The sequence below is a fragment of the Cetorhinus maximus genome, chromosome 15 (genome assembly GCF_964194155.1).
Source record: "Cetorhinus maximus chromosome 15, sCetMax3.hap1.1, whole genome shotgun sequence".
Lineage (NCBI taxonomy): Eukaryota > Metazoa > Chordata > Chondrichthyes > Lamniformes > Cetorhinidae > Cetorhinus > Cetorhinus maximus.
Genome location: NC_135893.1, coordinates 67960482 through 67976870, shown reverse-complemented (window position 1 = coordinate 67976870; position 16389 = coordinate 67960482). Strand labels below are relative to the sequence as shown.

General features: G+C 43.3%; 1 protein-coding gene across 4 annotated transcripts in view; it reads left to right on the top strand.

The window, feature by feature from the left end:
* The first annotated feature begins 840 nt into the window (after positions 1 to 840).
* The window catches only part of dhrs7b (dehydrogenase/reductase (SDR family) member 7B), a 28675-nt gene continuing 13126 nt past the window's right edge, over positions 841 to 16389 (top strand). Inside the window, exons 1-3 of one of the 4 annotated variants that reach the window (XM_078558598.1) lie at positions 841 to 893; positions 10128 to 10303; positions 14545 to 14660. In XM_078558598.1, coding sequence (XP_078414724.1) covers positions 874 to 893; positions 10128 to 10303; positions 14545 to 14660 — 312 coding nt within the window. In that variant the 5' untranslated portion in view covers positions 841 to 873. Of the gene's footprint in view, positions 894 to 7574; positions 7678 to 9496; positions 9592 to 9887; positions 10036 to 10127; positions 10304 to 14544; positions 14661 to 16389 lie in introns of those variants that run through there. The other 3 variants (XM_078558599.1, XM_078558600.1, XM_078558597.1) reach the window with 3 other exon arrangements.

Here is a 16389-nt window from a genome sequence, read left to right as displayed (position 1 = left end):
TTCTTGGGATAACAGGCTGTACCATGAGGATAGTGTAGAATGGTCCGATGTTCTCGAGTATAGAAGAATATGAGGCAGTGTTATTGAAAAGCAAAAAAAAATCTTAAAGAGTACTTGACAGACTAGATGCATCACCTTGTTGAAGATTCTAGGCCCAGGTGTCATAGTCTCAGGAGAAAGGGTCAGACATTTAGGATTGAGATGAGGACATTTGAGGTACATGTCCAGGAATGGGAAGAGAAGCTATGCCAGGTGATGCTCTGACTATAATTAGATAAGAATGGAACTAGGTAAGTGCAGTCCCGCCCAGGAGGATCACAGTGGAGAGGCGATGGAGGAGGATGGTGTCATCAACTATGTTTTATATATATATATATATTTATATACTTTTTATATCTATTTATATATATTTTTATATTTTATATATATATATATATATATAAATATCTGCATTCACAGAGCAACACAGACCAAAACTCCCTCACACGAGGCAGATATTAAATTACCAGCACAAAGTGAAATAATTCAATAATAACCCCATTCCCAACCAGCCAACTGCCACCAATATTTACATCTGAACCGATTTCTCCATGCAATTTAAATCACTGTGAGCATTTTTTTAAAGAGTAAATAATCTTAATTTATTAAATATAAGATCACAGAACAATTGGAACCAATCTCGCCTCCTCGCAGGTTCACTACGGAAACTATTTACTCCCATGTTTCCCTGGTCTGTGGAGAATTAATATCCGGGTCGGGAACCCGGCCCACTAACCCCTCTGATTGGCTATCATGAGCTAGCGCTGCGAACAACGTAACTGTTGATTGGCTGATGGTGTTGTCGGTCACTGTGATTGACAGCTGGCGGGGAGGATGTTATGTCAACGGAGCAGGTGAGTGCGAGCCTGGCCGGCTGGTCGGCCGGGCGGGAGTGAGCCCCTGCGGGGCAACTGTGCTGCCGGCAGTACCGGACCCCCGCTGGTCAGTGTTCAGTGGCTGGAGTTTACTGCCCAGGGTTTGTTCTCCTGCAGGATCCTGTGGGCCATTCTGCCCGCGGTGTGCAATGGTCATTCATCATGGAGTCCGCACAGTGATTGGGTTAGGGCCCCATTGACAACAACAAATTACATTTATATAGCACCTTTAACATAGTAAACCATGCCAAGAACTTCACAGAAATGTTATCAAACAAAATTAGGCATGGAGATGATATTAGGACAGGTGACCTACCTGTCTGGTTTTATACTGGGCAGTTTGGTTTTTCAATCGGTCTGGCCACTATCCCATATCGATGGCTTTATGTCTGTTATGCTTTGCCTTAGAATACTTTTCAGTGAAGCATTTGCAGGACATAGTGCTTGTTCCTTTCTCAGTCGGCAGCAGCCTCAATTTACCAACTGAGACATTGAAAACAGAGGTTTCTATAATCCCTCCCCCCATTCTGCCCCCTTTTACCCCCTTCCCACCTGATTGTGTGTCTCTCTCACACTTGTAATTGGGCCTTTTTCATTTGAACTGCAATAAATCTCTGTATGTGATGATGTCGTCTCCAAGATGTTCAGTATTGGCCTCTGGCAGTGGTCACCCTAAGGTGACCAACAGCTTGGTCGAAATGGTAGGATTCAAGGAGCACCTTGAAGGATGAGAATGGGGGGATGGTTTAGGGAGGAAATTCCAGAGCTTCGGGCCCTGGCGGCTGAAGGAGCAGCAATAACCTGCTCATTGACACTGGGTTTGGTTTTTGCCAGGACTACTCGCTCCTGACCTCATTACAGACTTGGTTCAAATATGGACAAAAGAGCTGAATTCCCGAGGTGAGGTGAGAGTGACTGCCCTTGACATCAAGGCAGCATTTGACCAAGTGTGGCATCAAGGAACCCAAGCAAAACTGAAGTCAGGGGAATCAGGGCAAATTTCTCCACTGGTTGGACTCATACCTAGCACAAAGGAAGATGGTTGTGGTTGAGACCAATCATCCTAGCCCCAGCACATCACTGCAGGAGTTCCTCAGGGTAGATTCCTAGGCCCAACCATCTTCAGCTGCTTCATCAATGACTTTCCCTCTATCTTAAGGTCAGAAGTGGGGATGTTTGCTGATGATGGCACAATTTTCAGTACCATTCACGACTCTTCAGATACTGAAGCAGTCTGCGTCCAAGTGCAGCAGGACCTGGACAACATTCAAGCAGCTCTGAAGAAGAGTCATACAGACTGGAAACGTTAACTCTGTCTTCCTCTCCACAGATTCTGTCAGACCTCCTGAGTTTTTCCAGCATTTTTTGTTTTTGTTTCAGATTTCCAGCATCCGCAGTATTTTGCCTTTGTCTTAGTAATTTAAAGCCCTTGTTACTACCCTATTTATCCTTTCTGCTAGGACCCTGGTCCTAGCCTGGATCAAGTGGAGTCTGTCTCAATGGTGCAGTTGTAGAACTGGTACAGGTATTCCATGAAATGGAGCCTCTCTACCCCATGCCACTTCATCCACCACTTGTTCACCTCTCTGATCTGCTTATCCCTATGTCAATTTGACATGGCTCAGATAATAATCCAGAGAATCCTTGAGGTCATGTCCTTTAATTTAAGCTCCTAGTTCCTTGTAGTCTCCAGACAGGACCTTGCCTACTCTTTTGGATGTTTTTACCCCCGACATGGACCACAATGGCAGGATCCTTTCCTCTCCAAACTTCTTTCAAGCTGGTTCAAGGCGTCCATTACCCTGGTGCCAGGCAGGCAGAAAACTATGCAGGATTCTCAATCCTGCTTATGGATGCTACTGTCTGCCCCCACAATAATTGAATCTCCTCAAACTATTACATTAGGCTCTCCGCCCTCTCGTGGTCTACTGCAAGCCTACCTTCACTGGTCAACATACACATTGGGATTCTTATTCCACACGCTGAATGATTGGTCTTATCAGCAACCTTGTAAATAGGGCCTGAGCCATTTTCTCACCATGCAAGATTGATGTTGAAATAGGGCATATTAAAGGCATCCTGCAGGATAATGGCTCTCCTGATCAGATCATTTTGCGCTGTATATTGTGCAAACTGATGAACGGGCCTAAGGCCGTCACTTTCGGTCCCAAGAAGTGCCCAGTCTACCTCAGATTACCCTGGAAGGGCAAGGTTTCTGAAAAATTTGAGCAACACAACAGGTGAAGCTGGCTGTTTCACGCTGCCACTATGCAGCAGCAGCACGAGTGGTATTCGCCACTAACAGGATGCTGCCGTCAAGCCAAAAAGACATTCTGCATATCACACAAATGAGTAATGTGGTATATGAATTTCAGTGTCAGTGAGATGCTCGGTTTGTAGGCCGTACATCGCAAAGACTGGCGGATCATTTCAAACAGCATGTCCCAGCCACTGTTCGCAACAGGCAAGGTACAAACTGTACCCAACCAACCCGTGGTTGCAAAACTCACACAGTGTCCAATATTAGATGTGATTCTGCAATTGGACAACATTTGCTAAATAATCCTCAATGTGCCAAGAATTACACTGACAACCAATTTAAGATTGTCAGTCAGGCTCGCCATGTGGTGCGTTTACGTGTACTGGAAGCTACATATATTAATACACAGGGCCCTGTTCTTTGCAGACAGAAAGAACATGTACGTACACTGTGATAAAAGCACAAAACTGCGGATGCTGGAAATCCAAAACAAAAATAAAAATACCTGGAAAAACTCAGCAGGTCTGGCAGCATCTGCGGAGAGGAACACAGTTAACGTTTCGAGTCTGTATGACTCTTCAATAGAACTAAGTAAAAATAGAAAAGAGGTGAAATATAAGCTGGTTTAAGGGGGGTGGGACAGGTAGAGCTGGATAGAGAGCCAGTGATAGGTGGAGATAGCCAAAAGATGTCATAGACAAAAGGACGAAGAGGTGTTGAACATGGTGATATTATCTAAGGAATGTGCTAATTAAGGGTAGAAAGCAGAACAAGCAAGGTACAGATAGCCCTGGTGGAGTGGGGTGAAGGGAAGGGATCGAAATAGGCTATAAGGTAGAGATAAAACAATGGATGGAAATACATTTAAAAATAATGGAAATAGGTGGGAAAAGAAAAATCTATATAAATTATTGGGGAAAAAAAGGGGGGCATCAGAAAGGGGGTGGGGACGGAGGAGAGAGTTCATGATCTAAAATTGTTGAACTCAATATTCAGTCCGGAAGGCTGTAAAGTACCTAGTCGGAAGATGAGGTGCTGTTCCTTCAGTTTGTGTCGAGCTTCATTGGAACAATGCAGCCGGCCAAGGACGGACATGTGGGCATGAGAGCAGGGTAGAGTGTTGAAATTGCAAGCGACAGGGTCTGGGTCATGTTTGCGGACAAACTGAAGGTGTTTTGGAGAGACCAAACGTAGACTGGGTGACCGCTTTGCAGAACACCTTTGGTCTGTCCACAAGCATGACCCAGACCTCCCTGTCACTTGCCATTTCAACACTCCACCCTGCTCTCATGCCCGCATGTCCGTCCTTGGCCTGCTGCATTGTTCCAATGAAGCTCAACGCAAACTGGAGGAACAGCACTTCATCTTCCGACTAGGCACTTTACAGCCTTCTGGACTGAATATTGAGTTCAACAATTTTAGATCATGAACTCTATCCTCCGTCCCCACCCCCTTTCCGATCCCCCTTTTTTTTCCCAATAATTTATATAGATTTTTCTTTTCCCACCTATTTCCATTATTTTTAAATGTATTTCCATCCATTGTTTTATCTCTACCTTTTAGACTATTTCGATCCCTTCACTTCACCCCCACCCCCACCCCCACCCCCACCCCCACCCCCACAAGGGCTATCTGTACCTTGCTTGTCCTGCTTTCTACCCTTAATTAGCACATTCCTTAGATAATATCACCACCTTCAACACCTCTTTGTCCTTTTGTCTATGACTTCTTTTGGCTATCTCCACCTATCACTGGCCCTCTATCCAGCTCTACCTGTCCCACCCCCCCTCTTAATCCAGCTTATATTTCACCTCTTTTCTATTTTTCCTTAGTTCTATTGAAGAGTCATACGAACTCGAAACATTAACCTCTCCACAGATGCTGCCAGACCTGCTGAGTTTTTCCAGGTATTTTTATTTTTGTTTTGTACATACACTGTGCCTGTTTCAGCTAAACTAAATAAGTGACAGCCATTCGCTGGCTCATTCCTCAGGGCAATGCTTCAACCAATCAGAGTCAAGCTATCTGATTTAAATTTCAAACAATGCTTGGCAGTTAACTGTCAGTCACCATCAATGTCTAGACATGTCTCATTTTTCAGCAATGTTCAAGTTCTGTACCACCAAATGACTATCTAGTTTTTTTGTTTGTAAGTTTTGTTTTTCTTTTTCTACACAATAGCTTTCAGTAAGCAGTGGGAAAAAATTAAATGCCACCTCAAGCTTCCAACACAAGTGGTGGAGGTAAAAAAAAAAGCAGCATCTCCTTTCCCCCTCTGCACCAAATCCCTACTTGCACCACATTCCTTACTTTAGCAATCTGTTAGCGCTGCCCTCTTCAAGACTACTCTGTGTGGTAGCAGATACTGTTTACTTTTCTATACCTGTACTATAAGGTGAAAATTATCAGCCAGGGTCCCACGTTTGGTCATTCTCCTATGAGCTCTATTTGGTAAGGGGGATTGTTGGGTCATATGTGGTATGCTGTTCTTTGGGGGAACAATTTTTCTGTCATGTGTGTTGTTTGAAGAATCACTTTGGGAACAGAAGTTGAAGATTAAGTTGTTTAAAAAAAAGCGAAGCCTAAACCATTATAATTCAGAAGATTTCCCTCCAGGGAGTTAAGCACAAGCCTGTTATGTAAATAATGGCCAGGTTAACGGCTATGTAGGATCACTTAATTTTCATCTTTCTATTTACATGGCGACTGCACCACTTGTTTATTTCTGTCAGACTTCTTTGAAATTGTGAATCTAGATAACCATCCGGCAGTTTCCCTATTGACATTAGTTTGTAATCTCTGCTTGCATTGTAACCACTAGACTGAGTGTTTCCGTGCACTGCATATTTCAGTCATCAGACAGCAATGGGGTTTAATTGATGAGGAAATCTGACAGTGCCATCCTGTTTCATCCCAGCTGATTTGGGTCTTGGCTGTTTTGTCCTCCATGTAGTTTAGCTGTGATGACCCACTCCCTATAGGAAAGGCAATTTAGTTGTCACAGTTTTGGACTAACAGTCCAGAGGTCACCAATTCAAACCCTACCATCTGGTAATTTGCACACAAGCACTGGAACAGTGGCCATGAAAACTGCTGCCTCACTGTAAAATCACACTGATTTACTAATGGCCTTGAGGCAAGGGAAGCTGCCATCCCCACCCAGTCTGGCCTTCAGGGAAATCTCCTTCCCACACTACGTGGTTGATTGACTTTTAATCCCCTCAGGATAACAAAGAATTGACAATAAATATCACCCTGTGTTGCCACATGCCAAGAACAAACGCTAAAAATATCAATTGACTGATTTCAGTTGCTGTAAGTACACCAGTCCAGTTATCTATGCTCCTCAGTGTAGGTGAAAATGTGCCATGTTTAGCACACTTTTAAGTTGTAGGGTGTCTAAAGGCCTGTGAGACTCAGTAGCTAAGGTTGCTATAATAGATGGAAGTGATAATTGCATCTTTGATCTGATAATTGAATCTTTGATTAGATAAATGTAGCTGTTCAATACCATCATGTTCCTGAGGTAACACGAGAGAAGTTAAGGATTGGGGCTTCCCCTGCTGGTCCAGTTGATAACGACAGACTAACTGAGCCACACAGATCAGAAGGCCCAAGGTTCAATTTCTGGTACAGTCAAAGAAGAAAATGGAACAGAAGCTGGATTCTTGCTTCCAATTACTATCCCAGACATATGTGTATGTGTGTGTGTGTGGACATGGATTTGTCTTTAGTATCTTCATCCTATTCCCATGGTGAATTGTATTGGGAATATTAATTGGCTGATTACCAGTCGGACATTATACCAGCTGATAGAGTGGTTAGTTCTATATGACGATAGAGTTTATGGTCTCCTATGACCCATACAACAAGGAAGCAGTCATCTACATTCATTGGACGCAAGCATCCCGCTGGATGTCAAGCCTGGATTCCAAGCTGGAGTTCCAGGAATCTAGAATGGGATTTGAATCCTGCACCTTCAGACTCAGATGAGAATGCTACCATTAAGCTTAAAGCCCTGTACTGTAGGCATGCGTGAGAATGGGCACAGTATTGGGCACAGTTCAATGATAACTTGCTATCCAATTTTCACAGTTCTGTGTAGAAGTTCCTGAGGGGCTGAAAGTGCCAGGTTCCCGGTGATAACATCGCTTATTTTTACACTATGAAGAGTCACACATGATGAATGGCAATATGGTGGATGGTGGACACCCACTGGACCAGAATCCAACAAAGAGCCAACTCAAAAACAGAATTACCTGGAAAACTCAGCAGGTCTGGCAGCATCGGCGGAGAAGAAGAGAGTTGACATTTCGAGTCCTCATGACCCTTCAACAGAACTGAGTAATATTAGAGAAGAGAGATACAGAAATCCTGTCGGAGAGCCGAGCAGTACTTCTCCAACTCTCCTAACAAAGGAGGAAAGGGAAAACAGTGACGGGACAGGTCATTTAACCCATAGCTGGACAACAGAGGATTCTGAAAACACTCCTAAGGAGCAAGGTAACTCTTTCGAGTTATCAACAGTCACAGATTGTAACTCTTTCGAGTACATTCACAGTTCTTGGTTTCCGGGAGTGGGACGTGAACCCACAACCTTCTGATTCAAAGGCGAGGATGCTATGAACTGAGCCACAGCTGACACCTCAAACTCTTTCGAGTTATCAACAGTCACAGATTGCAACTCTTTCGAGTACAATCACAGTTCTTGGTTTCCGGGAGTGGGACATGAACCCACAACCCTCTGGTTCAAAGGCGAGGGTGCCATGAACTGAGCCACAGCTAGGAGCAAGGTAGTTGTAGAAATCAATTAGAATGACCAACGAGGCCAAGTGATTGGATTATGAGCAATTATGTATATTGGGCATGTTCTCACTGGAAAACAGAAGGCTGAGAAGTGATCTGTAGGCCCTAAATACAATATATTCACTAATAAATAAAATAAAGAATTCAGGGGAAATTTCATTACTGAGAGAGTGGTTAGAATGTTGAACTTGGGGAACTAGGAGTAGTTGAGGCAAATAGCATTGACACATTTAAAGGAAAGCTTGATAAGTACATGAGTAAGAAAAGTATAGTAGGATATGTCAACAGAGTATGAGATGAAGTAGGGTAGGAGGAGGGTTGTGTGCAGCATAAACACCAGCATGGAACTGTTTGGAACTGTTTGACCTGTTTCAGTGCTGTTAATGCCTTGTAACTTGTGAATGGAGCTAAGAAAGCAAGACTTCTCCTTGTGTGCTAGCCTGTCATGTATTAAAACATGACCAGTCTTCTGGGCTTAACCCACAGCCAGACAAGCACTTCCTCATACCCAAGGATTCAGTCTGCCTTCTCTCTGGTTGTGTGTTCAATGTCTTTTTCAAACAGACTTCCCACTTTGTCAACTTTGATCCTTTTGTTTTGCAGTCCTTTTATCCTCACCCACTGTGTCTTCTGATTGTTTATTTAATTTCCTCCCGCCTTGGCTGACTGTGGTCTCTTCCTAATCTGAACAGGAAATCTTGATTCAGAAAGTAAACAAATTCCACCACTGTGAAAGATTCCTCAGCCAACTGTGGTTGTGTTGGGTATTTTCACATAGATTAACTGAGCTTGATATTCATTTAAAATATGCTCCATTTAGCACGAGACTGCCATAAGGAAGTAACAGGAGAGGTGAACATGGTGATGGGGGGAGATAGAATGTTTTATTTCAGGCAGATCAAATTTTTTTCCATTTCTGAAGGTGTTGACTTGCACAGAGATACAGCAACCAAGCTCCTCAATTTTGAGCCTACACCATAGGTGTCAGAGACTTATCCTATTGTTGCGGGAGGAGATTATTCTGGCGTAACTCTCACCTCACCTCCACATGGACATACTACCCAGCATAGGTCATTGGGCAGAATCATGAAAAGGAACCTGGGCTGATCTGCTTTGCACCAAAACCCTCCCCTCCCTTCCCTCCCTCCCCTCACTTGTCTCTCCCTCACTCCCCCACCCCCTTTCCTTCGCTCAGCTCTCCTCCCCCACACTCCCCCTCACTCTTACTCTCCCTCCCCTCGCTTCTCCCTCCGCCTCACTCACCCCTCCCTTTTGTGCCCCTTCCTCCCCTCCCCTCTCCTCCCCCGACTGCAACTTGACAATAGGAATTTAAAATGTTGCCTGGGTTGAGGATCATAGCACTTTAATGCCATCCACGCTGACAGTTAAAGTGAGTCACAAAGACCCTGGTGTTCCTAACGTCATTCAGAGTTCTTTTCCAAGTATTTTAGTTACAGCTAGCCATTCCTCTTCAGGGCAGCCTACTCTGACATATCTATGCTGTGTGTCATTAAAGGAGGACTTAACTGCTCTGAGACAGTCTATAGACTGGACCTACAAGGGGGCTTAGCTCTGTTGAAGATACATTAATAGGGGACACCGATTACAAAGGTGGGCTTTGACTTATTTTATTTCTGTAAATGCAAAATGAATATAAGCAGTTTTCTTCTCTTGTTTAACAAATGAACTCCCAGTGATTGAAATTAAAGCCAAGTTCGGATAAGACTGAGTGCAGGTGCTGAAAATAGAATTCACAGCTGCTGTCAGGCTGATGTAATTGTACCCTGAGCATGCCCCCTCTGGCTTGGACTGGTCACTGATGGAGAATTAGAGGCAGACAAGCTAATCCTACATTTGCCAAAGAGACTACTGTGTAAAAGTCTAGTGCCGCAATGTTGCAGGGGCCGCCTTTCAGATGAGACGCTAAACCGAGACCCGTCTCCCCCCTCAATTGGATGTTAAAGATCTCATGGCACTAATCAAAAAGCAGGGGAGCTCTTCCTAGTCTGATGTTAATAGTCTGGGATTCATGTCTGACAGAATACCTCTTGAAGGGTAAATTCCCTTTAACTCTGGCACCAGTGATTAGTTGGCGCAGCAAGTGATTTGCTTCATTTTTATATGTTACTTATCCCTTCAACCACCAGGAAAATGCTGTACAAAGGGACTCTCATGGAAATAACCTCTTCAAACGTCCTGCCATTGCTGCTGGGTAGTGTGGGCCTTTTTATTTTATTCAGGCTGCTGCAGAGCATGAAGGAGCGAGCCGTCATTCAGGATGCTGTGGTGGTGATAACAGGAGCAAGCTCAGGCCTTGGTAAAGGTAAGGTAATAACACAGTATGTACAGTTTGTTCACTTCATATTTATGTTTCTGTTCCTCCTTAGCTTCCCCCTCCTCTCTAGGTTCTTCCCCAGTTGTATATTGTATTGCTTCTGAACACCACCATTACCTTAGAATGTTGCATACAAGATTCCAAGCCGCTGAAACTTGGTGTATGATTTATGTGTTACTGTTAAGTCACGGAATTGTACAACGCTAAAGGAGACCATTGTGCCTATGCCGGCTGTTTGAAAGAGCTATCTAATTAGCCCCATTCCCCCTGCTCTTTTCCCATAACCCTACAAATGTTTCCCTATCAAGTATTTATCCAATTCCCTACTGTGTCATTTTGTAATGGATCCTTACAACCAGGTGGAATTTCAATGTTATTATTGAATCTGTTTCTAACACCCTTTCAGGCAGTGCATTCCAGATCACAACAACTCACTTGAGTTTAAAAAAAAGCTTCCTCAAATCACATCTGTTTTTTTGTCAATGTGTTACTGACATGGCTATGGTTACCCTTCTGCCACTGGAAACAGTTTCTTCTTATTAATACTTACTCTATCAAAATCCTTCATGAACACCTCAATGAAATCACCACTTAAGCATCTGCTCTGGAGAGAATAATCCCAGCTTCTTTAGTCACTCCATTTAACTGAAGTCTTTCATCCTTAGTACAATTCTTGTAAATATCTTCAGCATCCTCTCAAAGGCCTTGACACCCTTCCTAAAGTGTGATGCCCAGAAATGGACACAGTACTTCTGCTGAGGCCTAATCAATGTTTGAATGTGTTGTGGGTCAATACACTCATCATGATGAAGGATGTCAGTGCTGAGGAACAGAACCACTTTCTACACTTTTGTTACGCATTTAAGTAAATCGGAATCATACACCTGCCCCTTCACTTCCTCTCTCCTCACCGTCCAAGGGCCCAAACACTCCTTTCAAGTGAAGCAGCATTTCACTTGCATTTCCCCTAACTTAGTCTACTGCATTTGTTGCTCCCAATGCGGTCTCCTCTACATTGGAGAGACCAAACGCAAACTGGGCGACCGCTTTGCAGAACACCTGCGGTCTGTCCGCAAGAAAGACCCAAACCTCCCTGTCGCTTGCCATTTTAACACTCCACCCTGTTCTCTTGCCCACATGTCTGTCCTTGGCTTGCTGCATTGTTCCAGTGAAGCCCAACGCAAACTGGAGGAACAGCACCTCATCTTCCGACTAGGCACTTTACAGCCTTCCGGGCTGAATATTGAATTCAACAACTTTAGATCTTAAACTCCCCCTCCCCCTATCCCCACCCCGTTTCTTCCCCCTCCCTTTTTATTTCAATAATTTATATAGATTCTTCTTTTCCCACCTATTTCCATTATTTTTAAATCTACAACTAATACTTTGTTAGTCTTTCCACCCCACCCCCACTAGAGCTGTACCTTGAGTATCCTGCCATCCATTCTTAATTAGCACTTTTCTTAGATAACATCACTACCTTCAACACCTCTTTGGTCCTTTTGTCTGTGACATCTTTTGATTATCTGCTCCTATCACTGCTTGCTTGTCCCCACAACCACCCCACCCTCAACTTCTCTCTCCCCCCGCCCCCCACCTTAGACCAGCTTATATTTCACCTCTCTCCTAACTATACTTCAGTTCTGCTGAAGGGTCATGAGGAGTCGAAACGTCAACTGTTTTCTTCTCCACCGATGCTGCCAGACCTGCTGAGTTTTTCCAGGTAATTCTGTTTTTGTTTTGGATTTCCAGCATCCGCAGTAGCTTTTAGCTTTTTGTTTTTATCGGAATCAGACCCCTGTGGATAAGATGCACCACAGATCAAATTCATTCTATTGTGCTCCCAGCCATGGGCTTCAACCCCAAACTCAGAAGAGCACTCCTTCCTGCTCTTTGTTGTGAGCTTTTTCCACTGCACATGCCAGCTATCCATGTGAGTCCTCTGAGTGAATTTGCCAATTCAGCACCATTATGGCCTTTGTTCCCTATGAGTTGGCTGGAGGCTAGCCAAAGTCATAGATTCATAGAATGGTTACAGCACAGAAGGTCATCATTGGGCCTGTCGTGTCTATGCCATGCTGTGTCATTTTACAATGGATCCTTACAAGCAGATGTGATTTCACTGTCAGATCTGTGGTGACCCCCTCCCCCTCAACACAGACCCTGAAAGCTTTTGGTAAGCGATCTTTAGGAAGTGAAAATCTAGAGTACATAAATTATACTGGAAAGTAAGATAAACAGAATTAGTTAGAAGGAGTGTCAATTATTTTTCATTGGAGCCATCCTATCTGTTTGTGGAGCAGCAACATAACATGCTGGAGTGCATTGTGATGTTGCCACGAGGCAGGGGTGAAGGTTCAGGAGCTGGCCACTGCATTGCTGCCAGCCTTCTTGCAGAAACCTTTGGCCTTTTGAGCCCCAGTTAAGCTTAATCGTTCCATTGATGACTAAGCCTTCAGCAGCTGTTATGATCCCCAGCTGAGGTTACTCCTGGACAAGCCTGATCCCAGAGTGGAACCCAGCTCGATAGATCCTAACTTTGTTTGATTAGATATGTGGAGAGTAGCTTCTGAACAGAGTCAAAGGAGTCAGCTGATGAACTTTTAACAAAAGTATAAAACATTTATTCAACAAGAAAAGATGAACTATATTACATTACTCCTTCACCCACAACTATACAGATATATACAGATTTGTAAGGATAACAAAAGTTACAAAAGCTATTTTATACTTTAATGTTCACAGTAAGTACCCAGTCCGTGTAAACCTATAGCAACCTGTGGTCAGACACACCACACTTTGAAACCAAGTGACAGATGTCACCTCAATCAGAGCCAACCAGTCTCACTGAACTCTGTCTTTCACACAGCGGTTTCCAATCTCCACTCTCTAGGCCTCACTTTGGAATCCTCTCCCAAACCAACGCTTTCTCTCAGATGCCTTCTGCAAGGGTTCACCTCGTGGGTTTCAAACTCTCCATCTGATGTTCCTCTCCCCTGGGTCACTGCATGCATTCAAGCCGTCTTCCACGCACTCTCTCTCACCGACTCAGCCGTCAACAGTACATCACTGCTTCACATGCCCATAGCGAAGAGCTACAGACCTTCAGCCATCCTCTTGCAAACTGTTCTTGCTTTAAACTTGCTTTCTGCAGCTTTTTTCTCTTTAAATCTGAAGCTTGGAGCCTTTCTCTATGCCCCTCACTCTTAACTTCACTTAACAGGACCTTTTTCCAGGTTCCTGCCCTTCCTTTGACTAGAAGGTCTTCTTTGGACTTTCCCCTCTTCCACTCCCCTGGATTTTTGGGGTTTTCCTTAGCTCGAGACTGGCTATCTGTCCCCTTTGCTCTAGTCTCTCCTGGCAGCAACTTTAAAAAAAAACAACTGAATCCCACAGCTTCCAAATCAAAACTGCTATTTCTTGTCTTGTGTGTGTGTCTGTGGGAGGGACCTGCCTCTCTGGCTTCCTGTTGCTAGGCAATAGTTCAATTCTTCTACCATTGTTTGTTTAACCTAGCTGCAAAATTCATTAAAAACCTCATTAGAAATGCAAGCACCCTTTTAAAGTGAAACTAAAACTCCATTTGACCTTTCTTAACATACAGATGCAGAAGTACAAATCAAACTTAAACTTTAAAGTTAAAACTCATTCCCAACATCTACAAACACTAATACAACTTACTTAAACGATCTCTATTTTCTAACAGCAGCCTAGCTCTTAAACTCTGGGATTCCCTCCCTGAACTTATCTACTCCTTTCTCCTCTAAGACACTCTTTAGAATGTTTAGACTGAACCTGTGGTCACCTGTCCTAATTGTTAGTCACAATAAGTGCTTGTTGTGGAAGGTTGAGTCCAAAGCTAGTCTTTATTCTCAAACCAGCTCTTCAGTGTGGCCATCTGTCCCAGTCCCTTCCATACTGGAGTGTTACAGCCGTATACATATATAGGTGAATCAATGCCCATCACCTGTTTTAACAATGCAGTTGTTTTAACAGTGTAATTGCTATACAATGTAATTGCCAGTCAACAAGAAGATTGTTATTGGACCTTGACAATGTAAGTACTGATACATTGACACGAATATTGCCTTATGTGGCTCGGTGTCGAATTTTCTTTGCTAACGCCCTGTAAAGCACCTTGGAATGTTTTACTACATTAACAACATTATATAAATGTGAGTGTTGTTGCTGTTGAAGCTAAAACCAATTATCTTTGTTTTCCATGTCAGAGTGCGCCAGAGTTTTCCATGCAGCCGGTGCCAGGCTGATATTGTGTGGACGAAATAAGCAGAAGCTGGAGGAACTCGTGAAGGAGCTAACAGTAATGGTGAATGACAAGAAAAAGGTAAGGAGTTCTGTGAGATACAAGTAATAGTACATGTTAGTTAGGGTCGTCCAAAGACAGGAGTCATAAAAATCAGATGGTCACTAATAAATTCAGTTAGAAATTAGGGAGAATCTTCTTTATCCAGTGAGTGGTTATTGGTACCACATTGGACTGGTTGAGGCAAATGCCACAGACGTACTTAAGGGGAGGCTAGCTAAATACACGAGGGAGAAAGGAATAGTAGAATGTTTGATGGGACAGGATGAAATAGAGGTGGGTGGAGGCTGTTGTAGAGCATAAACCAGCATGGATATGTTGGGCTGAATGTCCTGTTTTTGGACTTTACGCTCCATGCCCCCTGCTATGAAATGAGCCAAACCCAGATTGAAAAAGAGTTCCAAAGTTTCCATAATATCAGGGTTATTGTTGGGTTCGGACTGCCTCAACCTTTTTGAGGCTGTGAGTGAGCTATAGCTCTTTTTCTAGATTGGTGTGGGTGAAAAGTGGCTCAACCATGGATTACAAAAGAAATTAGGGATAGTATTAGATCCAAAGAGGAGACATATAAAATTGCCAGAAAAAACAGCAAGCCTAAGGATTGGGAGCAGTTTAGAATTCAGCAAAATTGGACAAGAAGATTGATCAAGAAGGAGAAAATGGAGTATGAGAGTAAACTTGCAAGGAACATAAAAACTGACTGTAAAAGCTTCTATAAATATGTGAAGAGAAAAAGATTAGCGAAGACAAACATGGGTCCCTTACAGTCAGAAACAGGGGAAATAATAATTGGGAACAAAGAAATGGCAGAAGAATTAAACGCATATTTTGGTTTTATCTTCATAAAAGAGGACACAAATAATTTCCCAGAAATGTTAGGGAACCAAGGGTCTAGTGAGAGGGAGGAATTGAAGAAGATCAGTACTAGTGAAAAAAAATGGTGCTAGAGTAATTAATAGGGTTAAAGGCTGAAAAATCTCCAGGGCCTGATAATCTACATCCCAGAGTACTAAAGGATGTGGCCCTGGAAATATTGGATGCATTGGTGGTCATCTTCCAAAATTCTATAGACTCTGGAGCAGTTCCTACAAATTGGAAGGCAGCAAATGTAACCTCACTATTTAAAAAAGGAGAGAGAGAAAAAACAGCGAATTACAGACCAGCTAGCCTAACATCAGTAAACATCAGTAGTGGGGAAAATGCTAGCGTCTGTTATAAAAGACGTGGTAACAGAACACTTGGAAAGCATTAACAGGATCAGACAAAGTCAGCATGGGTTTATGAAAAGGAAATCATGCTTAACAAATCTACTGAGTTTTTTGAGGATGTAACTAGTAGAATAGATAAGGGAGAACCAGTGGATGTGGTGTATTTAGATTTCAAGAAGGCTTTTGATAAGGTCCCACATAAGAGGCTAGTGGGCAAAATTAAAACACATGAGATTGGGGGTAATATGCTGGCATGGATTGAGAATTGGTTGACAGACCGGAAACAGAAAGTGGGAATAAATGGGTCTTTTTCCGGATGGCAGGCGGTGACTCGTGGTGTACCACAGGGATCAGTCCTCGGGCCCTAGCTATTCACGATATATATAAATGACTTGGATGAGGAAACCAAATGCAATATTTCCAAGTTTGCTGACAGCACAAAACTGGGTGTGGTTGTGAGTTGAGAGGAGGATGCAAGGAGGCTTCAGGGCGATTTAGACAAGTTATGTGTGTGGGCAAACACATGGCAGATGCAGTATAAC